Consider the following 23,442-nt stretch of genomic DNA (forward strand, 5'->3'; position numbering starts at 1 on the left):
CCCACTGCTCCCCAAGAGAAAGTGAAACGGATCTTGTTTTGCAGTTTCTCCAACCACCCCCCCCCCCCCCCAAGGCACAGGCCCGGAGGGGAAGGGCTCTGGCTGGGCTCTCAGTGCCCCGGAGAGGGGACAGAGTACTGCTCTGCCTGAGCTGGGCCCCAAAGCCCATCTCACTCCCTGTCGCCCTGCCCCCCAGAGAGCTGACCTGCAGCCTCTCCCCATGCGGGCACAGCCCTCTGAGCCTCCATGACCTGTGTGCCCTCTGCCTAGGGGAGCTGTTTGCACCCACACATTCCAGAGTGAGCCTCTCATGGGAACTCTGGGCCCCTGGGGGTGCGAGAGGGGCCCTGTCTGTTACCCCTGAGCACCTGGAGGGGCTCCCCACCATGTGCACTAACACCCACCTGCCTGCAGGGGGCGGGCTGGGTCATTCCTGCCCCCATTCCACAGACAGGAAGTGGGGACTCAGAGAGACAGGGCCGGGCCCAGGGCTCCGGGTGCAAACGGTGCTCAGACCAAACCCTCATCTCTGACCCTCAGAGGCCTGGGCCTTCTCCTCCGCCTCCTGCTCACACTGCGGGGGCGGCACAGGCCCCTCGGCGGGAGTTAGGGAAGCGCCATGGAGGGAGGGACACGGACACAGGAACCCAGGGGCCCTGAAGGGACTCCCTCTGCAGAAACCTGGGGCGATTTTAGCCCCAGAATCAATGGGGTTCGTGGGTCAGATCCCGTGAATGAAACAGGAAACGCTGAGGCCATCATAATATCAATAGGACATGATGGATGGATGGATGGATGGATGGATAAGTGAATGACAGAGTGAGTGAATGGAAGGATGAAGGAATGAGATTGAACGAATAAGTGAATGAATGGAAAAATTAGTAAGTGGATGGAAGGTTGGATAAATGAATGAATGGGTGAATGGATGGGTGAGTGAATGGGTGGGTGCGTGAATGATACCTGAGGACAGGGCCTCCTTCCAGTGAGTGGTGTTGGTCGAGGAGACAATCAGCTGGTAAATGCAGGTGAGAAGTGGAATGTGCTCACAGGCTGAGGTCTCTCCCCAAACTCGCTCAGCTCCACGAGCCTCACGTCTCAGGGTTTCTCTGACCCGGAACCGGAGATTGACCTGCCCTCAGAGCATCTTGCCCGAGTTATTTTTATTGAAAATAAAAAATGTAAAACATATAAAATAGCCAGTTGGAAATGGCTTCCCAGACTGTGAGTCATGTGATGCACAGGCATGACCCCGTCCCAGTCCCAGCCCAGGAGGAGGCTGAGGGCCGCCCTGCAGCTGAGCTCAGGGCCCGGGCGGCGGGTGGGGGCAGGAGCGCCCTGGGCCAGGGCCTCACACGCTGGGTCAGGAGGGCGAGGTCGGCACCTCAGGAGCCCGGAGGGGAGACGCGGGGGGTCCCAAGCCCCCGGCCCAGCAGGTGGTGTCCTTCGCAGCCAGGTTCGGGCTGGCCTCCAGGAGGGGGTCCCGCGGCTCCCCTGACCCCTTAGCTGGTCCTTGGGGGCCTGGCCGCTGCCCCACACCTGGCGCTCCCGGTCCGGCCAGCACGGCGCGCTGCAGTTCCCGGTCGGCCCTGCAGGGGGAGCGCGAGCTCCAGGGCTGGAACCGATGCGAGTCCAAGGCCACCAAGCAGGACCTGCTGAGACCCGACTTCCGCCTCCCCCTTCCCTCCCCCCTCACCTCCTCCGTCGCCCGGTGGGGAGACGCAGGGGGTCCCAAAGCCCCTGGCCCAGCAGGTGGTCTCCTCCTCAGCCAGGTGCGGGCTGACCTCCGGGAGGGGGTCCCGCGGCTCCCCTGACCCCGTAGCTGGTCCGTGGGGGCCTGGCCGCTGCCCGCAGCCTCGCGGAGATGGCTCAGGCGCCTGCATCCCGCTGCCCTGTGTCAGGTGGCGGTCCCTCTGAGGGAACAGGGGTGCTGTCTCCTCCACGGGCTCCGTGGTGACGTCTGGCTGGACCCGGGAGGCCTGCAGGTCCCGACGCCTGTTTCTCTCTGCCGGCTCCCCTGTCCCCTGCGAGGGACACTCGGCGTGAAGACCAGGGGCCGCTCCTGCCTGGTCCAGATGCTCCGGGTCAGCCACCCCCAAGGGCAGGAGCGGGGCCTCCCTCCCAGACTTAGCACTTCAGCCCGGCACCATCTGGTACCCGCCCTGCCTCCCATCTCCCCAGCCAGGAGCCTCACCTCCAGGGTGGGGACAGGCATCAATACCCCAAGAAAGGCGAGTTCTCCTGCAAAACAAGACGCCCCGTCAGGAAGGGTCCGCCGGCCGGGGACCAGGGGGCCTGCTGCTCACTGGGAACCTCCAGAGACCGACCCGCTCAGAGGCAGCAGGACCCAAGCACGGGCTCCTGGTCGGTCTGTCCCCGGGGCCGGGAGACGGGGAAGGACCCGGGGCCCTGCCACCTCCCCTGTGGCCAAGCCGGCCCCCCCTCAGCCCCGTGGACCGTCCACAGGGAGGGCTGAGCCCCCAGGGGAGCGGCTCCCAGGAGCCGGGAGGAGGGAACCGCCCGCTGCTCAGAGCCGGGCCCTGGGCCGGGCACCTCCGGGGTGAGGACAGGGTGCGGCCTCTCCCACAGCCCTGAGCCTCTCTCTGCTCAGGGCCCCCCCTCTGGCTCTGGTCACACAGAGCGCCCTGGTCAGGGACAGGGGAGGGGAGGCATGATGGGTCCTCCCGCTGCTGTCGGGCACCCTGTGCTCTTCCGTCCACTGAGGGCAGCTGGGAGCTCAGGTCCTGGTGCTGCGTGGGCACCGGGGGCACCAGGCTCCTCAGACAGGAAGTCCCGCCCCGGGCACCCCAGGCCGCCTCTCCATTTGGGGGACAGAGCCAGAGCGGTGTCTGGGATGAGAGAGCTGGGACCTGAGCCCTGACGGGACGAGGGGCTCCTGCTCACCACGTGACCTTCTCTTCCTGATGGCCCTGAGCACAAGTGGCACAGAAATGACAGCGATGACAAGGATGACGCTGATGATGATGAGGATGATGATGACGGGGCCCCAGGGGGAGCATGTCACGTCTGAGCTGCTGGTCCCAGGCGTTGCTTCCCAGGAAAGTGGGCCACTGCACCTGGGGGAGGAGGGGGCCGTGGGCAGCGGGCGTGGGTACCTCAGTCCCTAGCGCTCAACCTGACCCCGAGCGAGCCCTGTGCAGCCAGGCGCACAGAGGGGAAGGCTGCTGCCTGGGGTGGGCCCGGGAGGGGGCTCTGGGGGGAACTCAGGTCCGTCTGACTCTCCCTGTCCCACAGCCATGGGGACACGGAGGGAGGGGAGGACAACCTGGGACACTGGTCACGAAAGAGGGACAGCGAAGGAGATGCCAGGGGTGAGGACAGAGCTGGTGTCAGGAAGGGACTGTGAAAGCCAGTGCCCCAGACAGAGGGACAGACCTTGGGGCAGAGGGGTTGGTGACAGGAGGAGTGGGGAGGATGGAGACAGAGGGACAGATGGGGGTGGGGTGGGGGGAGGTGGTGACACAGGACCCAGAGCCTCTGTTTGGCAGTCGCGGCAGAGACTAAGCACCAGGTCACAGCTGGCACCGGGTGTGTGTGTAAAGTGGGCACTGGGGTTCCTGTTTCTGGGGGAGGGGACTCCTCACTGGGAGCCTCATATGTGCATCCCGGATTCCGACTGGCAGGACCCCTCAGCCCTGACACCTGGGGACACCCCGGAACACAGGGTGGGTCTCTGCCCGCAGCGCCCTGAGCCCCGCATCTGGGATGTGCTGACCGGGCCCTGGGCTGAGGGGACAGCGGTGTGGGAGCCACAGGGTCAACGGGGCAGCTGGGGGGTCACCGTCTCCGCGCTGGGGGGGCCTTATCTCCCAGGGGACATTGGCAGCGCCTCCTGGGACCCGGGTCACCTACCTGGTCCAGGGCGTGCAGGCTGCCTGGGTGCCCCCCGCAGAGAAGGTGCCCGGCTGGCAGTCTTCACACAGCGTGTCCTCCCACTCGATGCCTGAGAAACGACAGTGTCGGGCAGAGGACTCCCCAGGGCCCCCCTCAGGCCGGGGTCCGGGGCCTGTGTCCTCAGGGGGGCCGTGCTCACCTGTCTCCCACAGCCTCTGGCCCGGGCGGCAGACACTGTGGGGCCTGCACTGGACGCAGGCGTCCCCGTCCTGTCGCTCACAGAAGTGGCCACGCCCGCAGCCGCACACGGTGTTGGTCTGGGCGGAGCACTTCCGTCTGGTCACCTGGCCCAGGCCTGGGACCCAGAGAAGGAGCTCAGAGCAGCAGCGAGGCCTGCCAGGGCTGGGGGAGTGCCCGTCCCGGGAGAACACCACGCTGAGGGCTGGGCAGCGCCGCAGGCCTGGGGAGGGCACGGGAACAGGGTGCGCCCCCTCTGCTCCCCCTGGACCCTGCTGGCCGCAGCCCAGGCTCAGCCGGAACACAGGCCGGAGCTGCCGGACGCAGAGGCCAGTCCCAAGGGGGGTCCGAGGGACGGGGCGGCAGCAGCAGGGACGGGGGCAGGGTCTTCTCCACAGAAGGCCAGGCCTCTCGGGGCGTCTGAGACCTCCCAGCCTGAACCCCAAAGCATTGTGGCCTCCACCTTGGTCCCGGCCTTCCTCCTGGGGGGCCCCAGCCCAACCGCCAGCCCTGGGCAGGGAGGAGACCCAGGGGCCAGTGCTCAGCCGGAGGAGGACCCTGAGGAGGGTGTGGGGTCCTGGGAGCCGGCACTGCAGGTGGAGGAGGCCTGGCCCCGGGGCCCACGGGCTGTGCCACAGGCGGGGGCGCCTGCAGGGCATTGGGTGGCTGAGCCTGGAAGCGGGGTGACAGGGGATGGGGCTGAGGCGTGGGCCCTCTCTAGGGAGAGGCAGGTGTGGCCATGGGATGAGGCTCCTTTTTTTTTTTTTTTAATATATTTTATTGATTTTTTACAGAGAGGAAGGGAGAGGGATAGAGAGTTAAAAACATCGATGAGAGAGAAACATTGATCAGCTGCCTCCTGCACACCTCCTACTGGGGATGTGCCGCAACCAAGGTACATGCCCTTGACTGGAATCGAACCTGGGACCTTTCAGTCCACAGTTCCGACGCTCTATCCCCTGAGCCAAACCAGTTTGTAGGGATGAGGCTCCTTGCAGGGTCCTGGGCAGGGAACCCCCTGGGTGACGGGAGGTCCGGCCCCGGGCTGCCTGGGGTCCTGCAGTCAGTGTGGCCGGGGTGGGGGGGCTGGGGGCTCGGCACAGCCGGGGTTGGGCTCCTGGTCTCACCTGGGTCACAGACGCGGCACGGCAGACACTAGGGCAGGGCATTGAGGTGGGGAGTGTAGGTGCCCCGGGTGCAGGGCGCACACACTGTGGTCCTGAGCTCCCCGCAGGCCTCCTGCACCCGGGAGCCTGCAGCCAAGAGGGCACACACTCAGGGCAGGATGGGCCCTGAGCCCTGGCAGGTGTGACACCCCCCCCCCCAGAGTTCACCCCACCTGGGCTGTTCCCCAGGAGATTGAGCCTGCTTGGCAGGAAGTGAGAACTTTCTGGAAGTTGGGGGCCTCCTGGGACACAGAGGCCTGGCTCTGAGCCCCCTCCCCTGGCCTGAAATGGCCTGCCCATCCCCAGCCCCGCCCTGAGCAGTGAGCTGAGTGTTGAGGAGGGGTGTTGAGCTGGGGGTGCCCTCTGTGTCGAGGGGCTTCAGACCACCCATGAAGGGGTGCTGGAAGCAGAGGGGCTCCAGGCCAGGGGAGGAGGAAATGCCTGCCCCCAGCACAGCCCCGCCCCCGGCGCCCCCCAGGGGCCCTGCAGAGCTGCACCCACCTGGCCTGCACTTGGGGCAGCACATGGACCCCTTCGGGAACTCCTCCTTTTTGCAGGAGGGCATCCCCAGTGCGCAGGGCGGGGCTCTCAGAAGGAGGAGGCTCAGGGCCTAAGGGAGATTGGGGGGGGGGGAGCGTTGGAACAGAGCAGCTGCCTGGGCCTCAGTCTGACCCTCCGGGAAATGGGCCCTGCCCTGCAGGGGGCCCAGGACAGGCTTGTCTACTGAGGAGCGTAAGAGCCTGGGTTTGGGACCACCCTGTGTGTGACCTCTGACCCCCTGGGCTCAGGAGAGTGGGCCCTGCCTCTGGGAAGGCCAGGGCTGCTCTGACCCCACAAACTCAGCCTCGCTGCTCCCTGTGCTGCACCCCGAGTCCTGGAGCCACAGGGTCAGGGCAGGGACAGCTCTGCCCTTTGGGGGGGTGGGGGAGGCAGCTCCTTGAGAGAAGGGATAGAACTGTCTGCGGAGCTGGGACCTACCCTTCCCTCCTGGGCGGTGAGCACTTCAGGCCTGTGTGAGGATTGGCCTCACAGGTCACCAGGGGAAGAGGGGCTCTCCGGACAGACAGGGGCACAGGCAGGGGGGAGGTGGAGGGGTGTAGATGGCAGGGACTCAGGGACAGGAGGCCTGTCAGTCAGAGCTGCACCTGAGTAGTGACCACGGGCTTGGGAGCTGACGGCTCTGGAGCTGATGGAAACGCACAGGAAGCCTCCCTCCCAGGCACAGACACCCCGTTCCTCCCCCAGACGGGCTGGGCGGTGGGGGAGGGTTCCGCCCTGAATGGGGGGGCGGGGGGGGGACAGGGGTCCACAGAGGAGAGTCCTTGGAGGGGGTGGCCTCCTGCCTGGGCCCAGTCCCAGCGGCCAGGGCTGTGGACAGGGCCGGCTCCCCACCGGCGCTGGGCTGCTGGGCGACACCGTCCCGGACTCACCAGCCTCAGGGCGTCAGCCGCGGGGGTCGGGCTGCAGGGGGTTGGCCCCCAGCCAGGTAGAGGCTCCATGCCCGCCCCAGGAACCCTATTCCCTGACCGCTGCCTTGAGTCTCCGGCCAGCAAGACAGACAGCAGGACAGAGGGACTCATTCTCAACCTCGCAGTGGCGGAAAATGTGTTGTGAAACAGAAACTGATCTTGTTTTTCGTTTCCTCCAACCCTCACACAGGCCCGGAGGGGAAGGGCTCTGGTTGGGCTCTCAGTGCCTGGAGAGGGGCCAGGTGGGAGGGGCCAGGTGGGAGGGGCCAGAGAACTGCTCTGCCTCAGCTGGGCCCCCAAAGGGCATCTCGCTCCCTGTCGCCCTGCCCCCCAGAGAGCTGACCTGCAGCCTCTCCCCATGCGGGCACAGCCCTCTGAGCCTCCGTGACCTGTGTGCCCTCTGCCTGGGGCTGCTGTTTGCACCCACACCCCCCTATTCTGAGCCCGGGAGCCCCTCACCCCCTCCCTCCAGGCCCCCAGGGCCCCTTCAGCACCCACCCTCCCCTCTGCCCCCCCCACCCCCCTGCTCTGTTTCTCAGATGCTGGCAGACCTTGCACGCCAGGCTCTCGAGTCTCAATGTCTTTAAATGAGCACTTGTGCCCAGGGAGGTGCCAGGAGAGGGACGCTGAGCTCCCCAGGGCTGGGGGTTATGACCTGGGAATGAGGATGTGATTATTGACCATGATGGTCATGGGGCCTCGGAGAATTCTGGCCAGATGGTCACAGCTGCTTCTCCCTCTTCCTTCCTCTCTGAAATCTGTCTACACTAATAAAAGAGAAACATGGTAATTGGCGTATGACCGCTACCCTTCCCATTGGCTAATCAGTGAGATATGCAAATTAACTGACAGCCAAGATGGCGGCCGGCAGCCAGGCAGCTTGAAACTAACATGTGGCTTGCTTGTTTCAGTGACGGAGGAAACCAACGTTCCCTGCCTGCCTTGCCGGCCTCTGAGCCTGCAGTTTGAACATTGTAACAAACATAGAAGCTAAAAAAACCCCCAGAAACCAGCTTTCAGCGAGCTGGGATCTCAGAGCTGGAGTCAGAGCTGGAGTTATACATTGTTTCAATTACCTACTTTAAGCAGCAGAGGCCTAAGAGCTGGAGCCTCAGAGCTAAAGCTGGCTCAGAATTTAAAAAAAAGAAAGAAAAAAAGGAGCGGTTGGGAGCTTCAGTCACCCACCAGCCTGAAAACAGCCCTCAGCCCCTCACCCAGACTGGCCAGGCACCCCAGTGGGGACCCCCACCCTGAAGGGTGTGTGACCAGCTGCAAACAGCCCTCAGCCCCTCACCCAGGCTGGCCAGGCACCCCAGTGGGGACGCCCACCCTCATCCAGGACACCCTTCAGGGCAAACCAGCCGGCCCCACTCATGCACCAGGCCTCAATCCTATATAGTAAAAGGGTAATATGCCTCCCAGCACTGGGATCAGCGGAGCCGAGAGGCCTCCTGGCACCGGGATCAGCGTGACAGGGGGCAGCGCCCAAACCCCCTGATCGCCCTGCAGCTCTGTGTGTGACAGGGGGTGGGGCCATAACCTCCCTATCCACCCTGCTCTGTTCGTGACAGGTGAAGGTGCCCCAACCTCCTGATCAGCCCTGCTCTGTGCCTGATATGGGGGAGCTCCCCAACCTCTGATTGCCCTGCAGCTCTGTGTGTGACAGGGTGCGGCGCCCCAACCACCTGATAGGCCCTGCTCTGTGTGTGACAGGGTGGAGCCATAACATCCCATCAGCCCTGCCCTGAGTGTGAGAGGGGCGGTGCCCCAACCCCCTGATCGGCCCTGCCCTGAGTGTGACAGTGGCGGTGCCAACCCCCTGATTGGCCCTGCTCTGTGGGTGATAGAGGGCGGTGCCCCAACCCCTGATCCGCCCTGCTCTGTGTGTGATGGGGCGGTGCCCCAACTCCCCTATTGGCCCTACTCTCTGAGTGACAGGGGGGAGCTCCTCAACCCCCTGATGGGCCCTGCTCTGTGCGTGACAGGGGGGAGCTCCCCAACCCCCTGATGGGCCCTGCTCTGTGTGTGACAGGGGGGACCTCCCCAACCCCCTGATCGACCCTGCTCTGTGCATGACAGGGTACAGAGCCCCAACCCCCCTGATGGGCCCTGCTCTGTGTGTGACAGGGGGCAGTGCCCCAACCCCCAGATTGGCCCTGCTCTGTGAGTGACAGGGGGTGGCACCGCAACCTCCCCATCAACCCTGCCTTGAGTGTGACAGGGGGTGGTGCCCCAACCCCCCAATCGGCCCTACCCTGAGCGTGACTGGGGGTGGCATCGCAACCTCCCGATTGCCCTGCTCTGTGTATGACAGGAGGCGGCGCCCCAACTCCCCAATCGGCCCTGCTCTGAGCCCGACCAGGGGCTGCACCTAGGGATTGGGCCTGCCCTCTGCCACCCGGGAGCAGGCCTTAAGCCAGCAGGGCGTTATCTCCCGAGGGGTCCCAGATTGGAGAGGGCACAGGCCGGACTGAGGGACCCCCCTTCCCCCCGAGTGCACAAGTTTTTGTGCACCGGGCCTCTAGTCTACACTAATAAAAGAGAAAGATGCAAATTGACCATACAACCGAATACTTCCCATTGGCTAATCAGCAGAATATGTAAATTAACTGCCAACCAAGGTGGCGGCCAGCAGCCAGGCAGCTGAAGCGAATAGGAGGCTTGCTTGCTCCAGTGACGGAGGAAGCCAACGTTCCCGCACTGTGGCAGCCCAGCTCTGAGCTCCGGATGCAACAATGTTGCAATTATAGAAGCTAAACAAAGCCCAGATAGCTGCTTTCAGCCGGCAGCGTGCTCAGAGCTTAGAGCGCCAGTGATGTCAACAGAGTTTCAATTATAGAAGGTAAACAAAGCCTAGATAACCTGCTTTCAGCAGCCGAGGCCTCAAGCTGTAGCCGTCCTCAGAGCTAAAGCTGGCTCTCAGCTCCAGTGACAGCCATAGAAGGTAAATAAATCTCATAATTAAAAAAAAAAAAAGGAGAGGTTGGGAGCTTCAGTCACCCACCAGCCCCTCATCCAGACTGGCCAGGCACCCCAGTGGGGACCCCCACCCTAAAGGGGGTGCGGGCAGCCTAAAAACTGCCCTCAGTCCCTCACCCAGACTGGCCAGGCACTCCAGTGGGGACCGCCCCCAGAAGCCCCAGCAGCCGGTCTTGACTTGAGGCCCGGGAACCGCCCATCAGCTGGTCCAGGCTGCAAGGCAAGGCCCGCCCAGACCCCCAGCAGCGGGTCTTGCTTTGGGGCCCGGGAACCACCCATCAGCGGTCCAGGCTGTAAGGCAAGGCCTTCCCCCAGAAGCCCCAGCTACTTTAAAAATAGAAGGCTCTCCTTTTGAACCAATCTGTTTAGATTCATGATTAGTACAACAGTATGGAACTAATGAAATACAGTGATAGGAATTGGGAAGTGCGACACTGATGGTTCGGGGCATGTGAAGGGTGCGGGACAGAAGGGTACACACGGCCTTCCCTTCAGTTCTGCCGGAGAGATGAGCTCTGAGGGCCGGAGCTGCTCCATGCCCAGAGGAGGTGGGCGTGGTCAGTGGCTCTGTTTCAGAACTTCTTGCCAAGCAGAGACCTTACCCGACCCACAGGAACCTTTTTCTCCAGAAAACAGAAACAGCCAGTTCCCAATGGGCATGGGGAAACCAGTGTCCCCTCCTGTGCACGGTGTCCTGATGGGGTGACGGGGAGGTGGGCGAGGGGAGCAGTGCAGAGTTGTTAGGCAGCTGGAGTGGGAGTGGAAAGGCCATGAAATGTCCACAGTCCTGGCTGTGCCCACGGCCTGGGCGGCTCCTCCAGGCCCTGGCTGAGGGATTAGGGCTGATTCTCTCGGGAAGGGAATATTCCATGGGTGAAAGATTACAGGCTCAGGGTGGGCCGTGTGTTAGTTTGGGGCAAATCCCCCAGCATTCCTGCTGCCAAGACCTCAAAGGAATGAGGCAGAGGCACCCCTCACCCCCAAGACCCCTTCGTGGACATTTTAGCCTCTACGTGATTTTTAATCCCTTCAGGGAGACGTTCTGTCCTGCAGTCCCATCCCACCCCACTGTTGCTGTTTGTCTGCCAGCTGGGTCGAGCATCAAGGGGAAGGGGGGTTAATACTCACTGAAAGATGACTGATCCTACCGGGAAACCAACCTGTTTACTGTACTGTTGTAAATATCATACCCTTTATATCCTGTATATTGGCTTCTTTTAAATAAATTGAAATGTCTTAGAAAAAAAAGATAGAAAAAAAAAGGAAAGGCAGGGTGGGACCCAGAAGACCCAGGAGCTGCCTGATATGGTAGTAGCTCTATCAGTAAGCACTCTGAAAGTCAGTGGCATAAATGCACCAATTAAAGGACAGATTATGAGGCTGAATCAAAAACAAAACCCACTTTAAATATAAAGACACATATAGATTAAAAGTAAATGAATTAAGCTGCAGCCTGTTTTGCTCAGTGGGTAGAGCATTAGCCCATGGACTGAAGGGTCCCAGGTTCAATTCCAGTCAAGGGCATGTACCTCAGTTGCTGGCTTGATCCGCAGTTCCTGTCAGAGCATGTGCAGGAGGCAACCAATCAATGTGTCTCTCCCTTTCCCTTCACTCTCTCTAAAATTCAAGGGAAAAATATCCTTGGGTGAAGATGAACAAAAACAAAGTAAATGGATTAAGTAACATTAAAGAGATTATAAGAAAAATATATTCCAAATTCTGTTGGTTGTATAATGGTTATTTAAATTATTAACACCTAAGAAATTGGGTGAAGGGTACATATAATATGCTGTAGTATTTTATAGTTTTTTTAGATGTATGATATTATTTCAAATTAAAATATTAAAAAATTTAAAAATTAATAAAATATTAATTTAAATGTATCTGCATTACATGAAAAATCTCCTAATTGCTTCTAGCATAATTTATTAAATTGCTCTAAAATTTACAAGGGTTCAATTAAAAAATATCTTAATTCTAAATGATATAATAGAAAATATATAATAGTGCAGTTATAAGCACTTATCTGAAAATACAAATTTAAAGAAGTGAATTTAAAAAAGGGATTAGCCAAAGAAAATATATGCACAATCCATGGACACAGACAACAGTATGGTAATGGCCAGAGAGAAGTGGGGGGCAAGAGCTGGGTAGAGGGGGCGAAAGGGGGGAAATAAGGATTTCCTATATAATAATAATAATAATAAAAGGCTAATATGCACATTGACTGAACAGCAGAATGGCTGGTTGCTATGATGCACACTGGCCACCAGGGGGCAGACGCTCAATGCAGGAGCTGCCCCCTGGTGGTCAGTGCACTTCCATATGGGAAGTGCCACTCAGCCAGAAGCTGGCTCATGGCTGGCCAGCACAGTGGTGGTGCCAGGAGCCTCTCCCACCTCCGTGGCAGCACTAAGAATGTCCAACTAACGGTTAGACCTGATCCCTTGGGGGCCTAAGCCTTTAGTCAGACATCCGCAAGGGCTGCCTGGCTGCTAGAAGGATGTCTGACTGCAAGCTGAGGCCTGATCCCCTAGAGCAGCCGTGGGCAAACTATGGCCCACGGGCCGGATCAGGCCCGTTTGAAATGAATAAAACTAAAAAAAAAAAAAAAAAAAAAAAAAAAAAAGACCGTACCCTTTTATGTAATGATGTTTACTTTGAATTTATATTAGTTCATACAAACACTCCATCCATGCTTTTGTTCCGGCCGCCGGTCCAGTTTAAGAACCCACTGTGGCCCTCGAGTCAAAAAGTTTGCCCACCCCTGCCCTAGAGAGTGGGCCTAAGTCGACAGGTGGACTTCCCCTGAGGGGTCCCAGATTGGAGAGGGCACAGGCCAGGCTGAGGGACACCCCTCCATCCCCTGTGCACTATTTCCTGTACCGGGCCACTAGTCTACACTAATAAAAGAGAAACATGGTAATTGGCATACGACCGCTACACTTTTCATTGGCTAATCAGCGAGATATGCAAATTAACTGTCAGCCAAGATGGCAGCCGGCAGCCAGGAAGCTTGAAACTAACATGAGGCTTGCTTGCTTCAGTGACAGCGGACTCCAACGTTCCCCGCCTGCGCTGCAGGCCTCTGAGCGGGGAGTTTAAGAAACTATGTAACAAATACCGCCAGACTTCAGCCAACAGGATTGCAACATTGTAAGCAAAGGCCAGAAACCTACTTTCAGCCGCGGAGGCCTAAGAGCTGGAGCCAAGCCTCAAAGCTAAAGCTGGCCCAGAATAAAAAGAAAAAAAGGAGCGGTTGGGAGTTTCCGTCACCCGCCAGCCTGAAAACAGCCCTCAGCCCCTCACCCAGACTGGCCAGGCACCCCAGTGGGGACCCCCACCCTGAATGGTGTGTGACCAGCTGCAAACAGCCATCATCCCCTCACCCAGGCTGGCCAGGCACCCCAGTGGGGACCCCCACCCTGACCCAGGACACCCTTCAGGGCAAACCAGCCGGCCCCACCCATGCACCAGGCCTCTACCCTATATAGTAAAAGGGTAATATGCCTCCCAGCACTGGGATCAGCGGAGCCGAGAGGCCTCCTGGCACCGTGATCAGCGTGACAGGGGGCAGCGCCCAAACCCCCTGATCGCCCTGTGGCTCTGTGTGTGACAGGGGGCGGGGCCACAACCTCACTTTCCGCCCTGCTCTGTTCGTGAAAGGGGAAGGCTCCCCAACCCCCTGATCGGCCCTGCTCTTTGCCTGATGGGGGGAGCTCCCCAGCCCCCCCCCCCACTGGCCCTGCTCTGTGTGTGATGGGGTAGAGCCATAACCTCCCCATTGGCCCTGCCCTGAGTGTGACAGTGGCGGTGCCCCATCCCCCTGTTCGGCCCTGCTCTGTGGGTGATAGAGAGCGGTGCCCCAACCCCCTGATGGGCCCTGCTCTGTGAGTGACAGGGGGCAGTGCCCCAACCCCCCTGATGGGACCTGCTCTGTGAGTGACAGGGGGCAGTGCCCCAACCCCCTGATTGGCCCTGCTCTGTGCATGACAGGGGGTGGCACCGCAACCACCCCATCGACCCTGCCTTGAGTGTGACAGGGGACGGTGCCCCAACCCCCCAATCGGCCCTACCCTGATCGTGACTGAGGGTGGCATCGCAACCTCCCAATCTCCCTGCTCTGTGCATGACGGGGTGGCGCCCCAACTCCCCAATCGGCCCTGCTCTGAGCCCGACCAGGGGCTGCACCTAGGGATTGGGCCTGCCCTCTACCACCCGGGAGCAGGCCTAAGCCAGCAGGTCGTTATCTCCCGAGAGGTCCCAGACTGCGAGAGGGCACAGGCCGGGCTGAGGGACACCCCCCCCCCTCCCCTCCGGTGCACAAATTGTGCACCAGGCCTCTAGTATATATATAAAAGCCTAAGTGACCGGCCAACCAGCCGACCTGCCGACTGGCTGGTAACTATGATGCACACTGACCATCACGCACACTGACCATCACGCACATTGACCATCCAACACACTGACCATCACGCACACTGACCATCACGCACACTGACCATCCCACACACTGACCATCATGCACACTGACCATCCCACACACTGACCATCACGGGGCAGACGCTCAATGCAGGAGCTGCCGAGAGACAGCAACGTTGCGGAGCGCCCTCTCACATTCTGGGAGCCCTCGGGGGATGTCGGACTGCCGGTTTGGACCCAATTCCCACAGGCCAGGCCGAGGGACCCACCAGTGCATGAATCCGTGCACCAGGCCTCTAGTGAAACTACATTTAAAAAATATAGTTCGGGAGCCTGGCCCCTCTTCATACGTTTTGCTTCTTGGAAACTGAGCGCATCCCTTTTTGCCCCTCACTTCACACGTGTCTGTGCTGGGCTGTCGGCTTGGCCTGGGCTTCAGGCACATCCAGGTTGCCCAGCGCCTGCCCCTGGAGGCAGCGCGGACGGACAGACAGACAGACGGACGGACGGACGGACGTGCTTCTCAAAACTGCTCTTATCGGGGTTGGTGTCTGGGAACTGTGGGCCCGCCCCAGGTGTTTCCTGTGGTTTCGGGGAGGCCTCCTGTGTGCGGAGGGCAGTAACCGCCAGGAACCAGCCGTCCTGGATCTCACGGTGGAGAAAGGCCAGCCAAACCCACACTCAGCGACCCCCCAAGTTAAGTGGCCTGCGCTCCTCCGAAGTCAAAGGCAGGAAACCAGAAGAAAGGGGGGTGCCGCTCCATGTTGAAGGCACTCAGGGACCTGGGGGATGCCCCTCCCCCCTCATTCTCTCTAAGAAGCAATGGGGGGATCTGGGGCTCGGGGGCACGGAGGGAGCGGGGGGCTTGGATGAGGGTTAAAAGAAAGAAAACAACCCTAACCGGTTTGGCTCAGTGGATAGAGCGTCGGCCTGCGGACTGAAGGGTCCCGGGTTGGATTCCGGTCAAGGGCATGTACCTTGGTAGCCGGTTCATCCCCAGTGGGGGGTGTGCAGGAGGCAGCTGATCAATGTTTCTCTCTCATCGATGTTTCTAACTCTCTATCCCTCTCCCTTCCTCTCTGTAAAAAAATCAATAAAATATATTTAAAGAAAGAAAGAAGAAAAGGAAAGAAAAGAAAAGGCCCGGAGGAAGAAAGCTCTGGGAAGGAGTGTCGGCGTCGAGACGGACACACGTGGCCCAGCGGGACCCGGAGGTGGGGAACCAGGCCGGCCTGACCGAGGGGGGGCGGGGCTGCCCTCCAGGAAAACAGGTCAGATGGAAGGTCCCGTGAGTCAGCCACCGAGGGTCACCAGGAAGTCCCGCCTGGGAACTCCGTGCTGGGAGACACCCACCTGGGTGCCAAGGGCCCCGGAGGCTTGACGGGAAGAGAGGCTGCTGGAGGGAAACACCCAGTGTCGTCGATGGAGCCACACAGCCTGGACATGCCCTGGGTCACGGGAGCCAGGCACCCACCAGTGTCAGGACCTGGCAGCACGGAGACCAGACCGGGGGCCTCCCGGAGGCCGCCTGGGAGCTGCGGGCACACGCGGAGTCCAGGTGCCGGAGGGCAGGGCTGGGGCGCAGGCAGGGGGTCAGGAGCCGCCTTCCAGCACAGAGGGCGCTGGAGGCCGCGCTTCGGGAATCTGTCCCTAAAACCAGGTCACGGAGCTGGCGGGGCTCGGTGGCTGAGCGTTGGCTGATGATCCAGAAGGTCACGGTTCCCCGTGCGAGGAGGGTGGGGCCACCTGGGCTGCCATGACCCACCTGGTGCCCGAGAGGAGAGCTGCTACCCCCACCCAGCAGCCAGGCCTCCCCCTGAGGACGGGGCCCTGGCTCCCCATGGACCAGGCCTTGGCCCCGGTCGCCCCTCAGCCCCCACCCGTGGGTGACCACCAGCGGCCTTGTTTTTGGCGGCAGGTTCTCAGACAGGGTGCCCTGGTGGAACACCCGGGCCTGGAGGGAAGAGACCTAGAGGGGAGCCCTCAGGAGGCTCCATTCACCCCAAGTCCCACAGAACGGGGGGTGTCACAGACCTTGGCAGCCACCTCAGGCCTGGCTTCCCCAGGGCAGCGCGGGTCGCTCCGGCGGCGGCACCTGCAAAGGCACAGCTGGCTCATCTGGGTCCCGCTCCTCAGTGCAGACTCACCCCAGGGCCTGCCCCAGCCTCTGAGGCTGCACAGACCAGTCCCAGAATCAGGCCGCACCCCACTGACCAGGGGCTGAGGGCGGGAGGGGGGGCACAGAACGGCCAGGCCAGCAGCTGGGAGGGCCCCTGACTGGGGCTCCAGGGTTCGAACCCCCTCTGTGGCCTTTGGGGGTAGGTCCTGGGTGAGAAATCTGACCCACAGCCCACAACAGACAGCACCCGGGAGAGGGTAGAAGACTGGCCAAGATGGTGTATAAATTTTCTCTCTCGGCCGCAACCAGCCTGGCTAGAGAGCGGACACGAGTCCTGAGTAGGGGCGACGGGGGATGGAGAAAAGGAAAGAGACAGGAGGGACAGCTGGGACCGGGTGGGGCGCTGATGGAGGCACTGTGACTCAGCTGGTGCAGTGAGTTTATTATATAAAGCGTGATAGCAGGTTTTATAGAGTTCAAGACGAAGTACATTATGTGAATCACAGTTAAAGATGAAGCTGCAATTCTTCATTCTTGTGGCTTCTTTGTAATGGTCACTCCTGGTTGGACTTAGATAATGAAACCCACCCCCTGAGTCATGTGATGCGAAGACATGACCCGGTCCCAGTCCCAGCCCAGGAGGAGGCTGAGGGCCGCCCTGCAGCTGAGCTCAGGGCCCGGGCGGCGGGTGGGGGCAGGAGCGCCCTGGGCCAGGGCCTCACACACGGGGTCAGGAGGGGGAGGTCAGGCACCTCAGGAGCCCGGAGGGGAGACGTGGGGGGTCCCAAGCCCCCGGCCCAGCAGGTGGTCTCCTCCTCAGCCAGGTGCGGGCTGGCCTCCAGGAGGGGGGCCCGCGACTTCCCTGACCCCGAATCTGGCCCTTGGGGGCCTGGCCGCTGCCCGCAGCCTCGCGGAGATGGCTCAGGCGCCTGCATCCCGCTGCCCTGTGTCAGGTGGCGGTCCCTCTGAGGGAACAGGGATGCTGTCTCCTCCACGGGCTCCGTGGTGACGTCTGGCTGGACCCGGGGGGCCTGCAGGTCCCGACGCCTGTTCCTCTCTGCCCGCTCCCCTGTCCCCTGCGAGGGACACTCGGCGTGAAGACCAGGGGCCGCTCCCGCCTGGTCCGGGATGGTCGGGGTCAGCCAATCCGCAGGGCAGGAGTGGAACAACCATTCCTATATCAGCACAGCGTCCACGGGGGACTTAGCCCCGCAGGGACCTTCCCCGCCATCCCCCCCAGCCAGCAGCCTCACTGGCAGGGTGGGGTCAGGCAGCAATTCCTGAGAAGAGGAGAAGTTTCCTGCAAAACAGAGACGCCCCGTCAGGTAGGGGCCGCCGGCCGGGACCAGGGGGCCTGCTGCTCACTGGGAACCTCCAGAGACCGACCCGCTCAGAGGCAGCAGGACCCAAGCACGGGCTCCTGGTCGGCCTGTCCCCGGGGCCGGGAGACGGGGAAGGACCCGGGCCCTGCCACCTCCACTGCTGCCAACCCGGCCCCCACTCAGCCCCGTGGACCGTCCACAGGGAGGGCTGAGCCCCCAGGGGAGCGGCTGCCAGGAGCCAGGACCCCCCGCTGCTCAGAGCCGGGCCCTGGGCCGGGCACCTCCGGGGTGAGGACAGGGTGCGGCCTCTCCCACAGCCCTGAGCCTCTCTCTGCTCAGGGCTCCCCCTCCGGCTCTGGTCACACAGAGCGCCCTGGGCAGGGACAGGGGACCAGGGGCATGATGGGTCCTCCCGCTGCTGTCGGGCGCCCTGTGCTCTTCCGTCCACTGAGGGCAGCTGGGAGCTCAGGCCCTGGTGCTGCGTGGGCACTGGGGGCACCAGGCTCCTCAGACAGGAAGTCCGGCCCCGGGCACCCCAGGCCGCCTCTCCATTTGTGGGACAGAGCCAGAGCGGTGTCTGGGATGAGAGAGCTGGGACCTGAGTCCTGACGGGACGAGGGGCTCCTGCTCACCACGTGACCTTCTCTTCCTGATGGCCCTGAGCACAAGTGGCACAGAAATGACAGCGATGACGAGGATGACGCTGATGATGACGATGATGATGATGACGGGGCCCCAGGGGGAGCATTTCACATCTGAGCTGCTGGTCCCAGGCGTTGCTTCCCAGGAAAGTGGGCCACTGCACCTGGGGGAGGAGGGGGCCGTGGGCAGCGGGCGTGGGTACCTCAGTCCCTAGCGCTCAACCTGACCCCGAGCGAGCCCTGTGCAGCCTGGCGCACAGAGGGGAAGGCTGCTGCCTGGGGTGGGCCCGGGAGGGGGCTCTGGGGGGGACTCAGGTCCGTCTGACTCTCCCTGTCCCACAGCCACGGGGACACGGAGGGAGGGGAGGACAACCTGGGACACTGGTCACGAGAGAGGGACAGCGAAGGAGATGCCAGGGGTGAGGACAGAGCTGGTGTCAGGAAGGGACTGTGAAAGCCAGTGCCCCAGACAGAGGGACAGACCTTGGGGCAGAGGGGGTGGTGACAGGAGGAGTGGGGAGGATGGAGACAGAGGGACAGATGGGGGTGGGGTGGGGGGAGGTGGTGACACAGGACCCAGAGCCTCTGTTTGGCAGTCGCGGCAGAGACTAAGCACCAGGTCACAGCTGGCATCGGGTGTGTGTGTAAAGTGGGCACTGGGGTTCCTGTTTCTGGGGGAGGGGACTCCTCACTGGGAGCCTCATATGTGCATCCCGGATTCTGACTGGCAGGACCCCTCAGCCCTGACACCTGGGGACACCCCGGAACACAGGGTGGGACTCTGGCCGCAGCGCCCTGAGCCCCGCATCTGGGATGTGCTGACCGGGCCCTGGGCTGAGGGGACAGCGGTGTGGGAGCCACAGGGTCAACGGGGCGGCTGGGGGGTCACCGTCTCCGCGCTGGGGGCCCTTATCTCCCAGGGAGCCTGGCAGTGCCTCCTGGGGGCCAGGTCACCTACCTGGTCCAGGGCGTGCAGGCTGCCTGGGTGCCCCCCGCAGAGAAGGTGCCCGGCTGGCAGTCTTCACACAGCGTGTCCTCCCACTCGATGCCTGAGAAACGACAGTTTCGGGCAGAGGACTCCCCAGGGCCCCCTCAGGCCAGGGTCCGGGGCCTGTGTCCTCAGGGGGGGCCGCGCTCACCTGTCTCCCGCACCCTCTGGCCCGGGCGGCAGACACTGTGGGGCCTGCACTGGACGCAGGAGTCCCCGTCCTGTCGCACACAGAAGTGGCCACACCCGCAGCCGCACACGGTGTTGGTCCGGGCGGAGCACTTCCGTCTGGTCACCTGGCCCAGGCCTGGGACCCAGAGGAGGAGCTCAGAGCAGCAGCGAGGCCTGCCAGTGCTGGGGGAGCGCCCGTCCCGGGAGAACACCACGCTGAGGGCTGGGCAGCGCCCGCAGGCCTGGGGAGGGCACGGGAACAGGGTGCGCCCCCTCTGCTCCCCCTGGACCCTGCCGGCCGCAGCCCAGGCTTAGCCGGAACACAGGCCGGAGCTGCCGGACGCAGAGGCCAGTCCCAAAGGGGGTCCGAGGGACGTGGCAGCAGCAGGGACGGGGGCAGGGTCTTCTCCACAGAAGGCCAGGCCTCTCGGGGCGTCTGAGACCTCCCAGCCTGAACCCCAAAGCACTGTGGCCTCCACCTTGGTCCCGGCCTTCCTCCTGGGGGGCCCCAGCCCAACCGCCTGCCCTGGGCAGGGAGGTGACCCAGGGGCCAGTGCTCAGCCGGAGGAGGACCCCGGTGAGGGTGTGGGGTCCTGGGAGCCAGCACTGCAGGTGGAGGAGGCCTGGCCCCGGGGCCCACGGGCTGTGCCACAGGCGGGGGCGCCTGCAGGGCATCGGGTGGCTGAGCCTGGAAGCCCGGGTGACAGGTGATGGGGCTGAGGCGCGGTCCCTCTCTAGGGAGAGGCAGGTGTGGCCATGGGATGAGGCTCCTTGAAGGGTCCTGGGCAGGGAACCCCCTGGGTGATGGAGGCCTGGCCCTGGGCAGCCTGGGGTCCTGCAGTCAGTGTGGCCGGGATGGGGGGCTGGGGGCTCGGCACAGCCGGGGTTGGGCTCCTGGTCTCACCTGGGTCACAGACGCGGCACGGCAAACACTCGGGCAGGGCATTGAGGTGGGGAGTGTAGGTGCCCTGGGTGCAGGGCGCACACACTGTGGTCCTGAGCTCCCCGCAGGCCTCCTGCACCCGGGAGCCTGCAGCCAAGAGGGCACACACTCAGGGCAGGATGGCCCCTGAGCCCTGGCAGGTGTGACACCCCCCTAGGGGTCACCCCACCCAGGCTGTTCCCAAGTCAGTGAGCCTGCTTGGCAGGAAGTGAGAACTTTCTGGAAGTTGAGGGCCTCCTGGGACACAGAGGCCTGGCTCTGAGCCCCCTCCCCTGGCCTGAAATGGGCTGCCCATCCCCAGCCCCCGCCCTGAGCACTGAGCTGAAGGTCTGGGGGGGAAGGTGGGGGTGCCCACTGTACCCAGGGGCTTCAGGCCTCCCAAGAAGGGGTGCTGGGAGCAGAGGGATTCCAGGCCTTGGGAGGGGGGAATGCCTGCCCCAGCACCGCTCTGCCCCCGGCTCCCCCAGGGGCCCTGCAGAGCTGCACCCACCTGGCCAGCACTTGGGGCAGCACATGGCCCCCGTCGGGAACTCCACCTCTTTGCATGAGGGCTTCCCCAGTGAGCAGGGCCAGGCTGTCAGAAGGAGGAGGCACAGGGCCTAAGGGAGATGGGGGGGCGTTGGAGCAGAGCAGCTGCCTGGGCCTCAGTCTGACCCTCTGGGAAATGGGCCCTGCCCTGCGGGGCGCCCAGGACAGGCTTGTCCACTGAGGAGCCTAAGAGCCTGGGTTTGGGACCACCCTGTGTGTGACCTCTGACCCCCGGGGCTCAGGAGAGTCGCCCCGCCCCTGGGAAGGCCAGGGCTGCTCTGACCCAACAAACTCAGCCTCGCTGCTCCCCGTGCTGCACCCCGAGTCCTGGAGCCACAGGGTCAGGGCAGGGACAGCTCTGCCCTTTGGGGGGGCACAAGGGTGGGGGAGGCGGCTCCTGGACAGGAGAAGGGACGGAACTCTCTGTGGAGCTGGGACCTACCCTCCCACCTGTGCGGTGAGCCCTTCAGGCCTGTGTGAGGAATGACTGGCGCAGTGGCCCTCAGGCCTGACAGGTCACGAGGGGGAGAGGGGCTCTCCGGACAGACAGGGGCACAGGCAGGGGGGAGGCGGAGGGGTGTAGATGGCAGGGACTCAGGGACAGGAGGCCTGTCAGTCAGAGCTGCTCCTGAGTAGTGACCACGGGCTTCGGAGCTGACGGCTCTGGAGCTGATGGAAACGCACAGGAAGCCTCCCTCCCAGGCACAGACACCCAGTTCCTCCCCCAGACGGGCTGGGCGGTGGGGGAGGATTCCGCCCTGAATGGGGGGGGGGGCAGGGGTCCACAGAGGAGAGTCCTTAGAGGGGGTGGCCTCCTGCCTGGGCCCAGTCCCAGCGGCCAGGGCTGTGGGCAGGGCCGGCTCCCCACTGGCGCTGGGCTGCTGGGCATCACCGTCCCGGACTCACCAGTCTCAGGGCGTCAGCTGCGGGGGTTGGTCCCCAGCCGGGCAGAGGCTCCATGCCCGCCCCAGGAACCCTATTCCCTGACCGCTGCCTTGAGTCTCCGGCCAGCAAGACAGACAGACAGCAGGACAGAGGGACTCATTCTCGACCTCACAGTGGCGGAAAATCTGTTGTGAAACAGGAACTAATCTGGTTTTTCGTTTCCTCCAACCCTCACACAGGCCCGGAGGAGAAGGGCTCTGGTTGGGCTCTCAGTGCCTGGAGAGGGGCCAGGCGGGAGGGGCCAGAGAACTGCTCTGCCTCAGCTGGGCCCCCAAAGCGCATCTCACTCCCTGTCGCCCTGCCCCCCAGAGAGCTGACCTGCAGCCTCTCCCCATGCGGGCAGAGCCCTCTGAGCCTCAGTGACCTGTGTCCCCTCTGCCTGGGGGAGCTGTTTGCACCCACACCCCCCTATTCTGAGCCCGGGAGCTCCTCACCCCCTCCCTCCAGTTCCCCGGGCCCCTTCAGCACCCACCCTCCCCTCCGGGCTCCCCCCAACCCCCGCCCCTCTGTTTCTCAGATGCTGGCAGACCTTGCACGCCAGGCTTCGCGTCTCAATGTCTTTAAATGAGCGCTTGTGCCCAGGGAGGTGCCAGGAGAGGGACGCTGAGCTCCCCAGGGCTGGGGGTTATGACCTGGGAATGAGGATGTGATTATTGGCCGTGATGGTCATGGGGCCTCGGAGGATTCTGGCCGGATGGTCACAGCTGCTTCTCCCTCTTCCTTCCTCTCTGAAATCTGTCTACACTAATAAAAGAGAAACATGGTAATTGGCGTACGACCGCTACCCTTCCCATTGGCTAATCAGTGAGATATGCAAATTAACCGACAGCCAAGATGGCGGCCGGCAGCCAGGCAGCTTGAAACTAACATGAGGCTTGCTTGTTTCAGTGACGGAGGAAACCAACGTTCCCTGCCTGCCTTGCCGGCCTCTGAGCCTGCAGTTTGAACATTGTAACAAACATAGAAGCTAAAAAAAACCCCAGAAACCAGCTTTCAGCGAGCTGGGATCTCAGAGCTGGAGTTATACAGTGTTTCGAACCGAAACAAACCAGATACCTACTTTAAGCAGCGGAGGCCTAAGAGCTGGAGCCTCAGAGCTAAAGCTGGCTCAGAATTTAAAAAAAAGAAAAAAAGAAAAAAGGGAGCGGTTGGGAGCTTCCGTCACCCACCAGCCTGAAAACAGCCCTCAGCCCCTCACCCAGACTGGCCAGGCACCCCAGTGGGGACCCCCACCCTCATCCAGGACACCCTTCAGGGCAAACCAGCCGGCCCCACTCATGCACCAGGCCTCAATCCTATATAGTAAAAGGGTAATATGCCTCCCAGCACTGGGATCAGCGGAGCCGAGAGGCCTCCTGGCACCGGGATCAGCGTGACAGGGGGCAGCGCCCAAACCCCCTGATCGCCCTGCAGCTCTGTGTGTGACAGGGGGTGGGGCCATAACCTCCCTATCCACCCTGCTCTGTTCGTGACAGGTGAAGGTGCCCCAACCTCCTGATCAGCCCTGCTCTGTGCCTGATACGGGGGAGCTCCCCAACCTCTGATTGCCCTGCAGCTCTGTGTGTGACAGGGTGCGGCGCCCCAACCACCTGATAGGCCCTGCTCTGTGTGTGACAGGGTGGAGCCATAACCTCCCATCAGCCCTGCCCTGAGTGTGAGA

The 23,442-nt window shown here is 62.3% G+C and overlaps 2 protein-coding genes across 6 annotated transcripts in view; both read right to left on the reverse strand.

Annotated features, from left to right (window-relative positions):
• Positions 1-23,442, reverse strand: part of LOC132231766 (tumor necrosis factor receptor superfamily member 14-like) — a 60,134-nt gene that overhangs the window by 23,365 nt on the left and 13,327 nt on the right. The window contains exon 2 of one of the 5 annotated variants that reach the window (XM_059691520.1): positions 6,686-6,770. The exons of 3 other annotated variants lie outside the window; for them this stretch is intronic. In XM_059691520.1, coding sequence (XP_059547503.1) covers positions 6,686-6,754 — 69 coding nt within the window. In that variant the 5' untranslated portion in view covers positions 6,755-6,770. Of the gene's footprint in view, positions 1-2,191; positions 2,239-6,685; positions 6,771-23,442 lie in introns of all 5 variants that reach the window. One more of the 5 variants, XM_059691518.1, reaches the window with a different exon arrangement.
• LOC132231767 (tumor necrosis factor receptor superfamily member 14-like) overlaps positions 17,179-23,442 on the reverse strand; it is a 31,240-nt gene continuing 24,976 nt past the window's right edge. The window contains exon 7 of the mRNA XM_059691528.1: positions 17,179-17,544. Coding sequence (XP_059547511.1) covers positions 17,420-17,544 — 125 coding nt within the window. The 3' untranslated portion in view covers positions 17,179-17,419. The remainder of the gene's footprint in view (positions 17,545-23,442) is intronic.

This window comes from Myotis daubentonii, chromosome 3, assembly GCF_963259705.1.
Source record: "Myotis daubentonii chromosome 3, mMyoDau2.1, whole genome shotgun sequence".
In the NCBI taxonomy this organism is placed as follows: Eukaryota; Metazoa; Chordata; class Mammalia; order Chiroptera; family Vespertilionidae; genus Myotis; species Myotis daubentonii.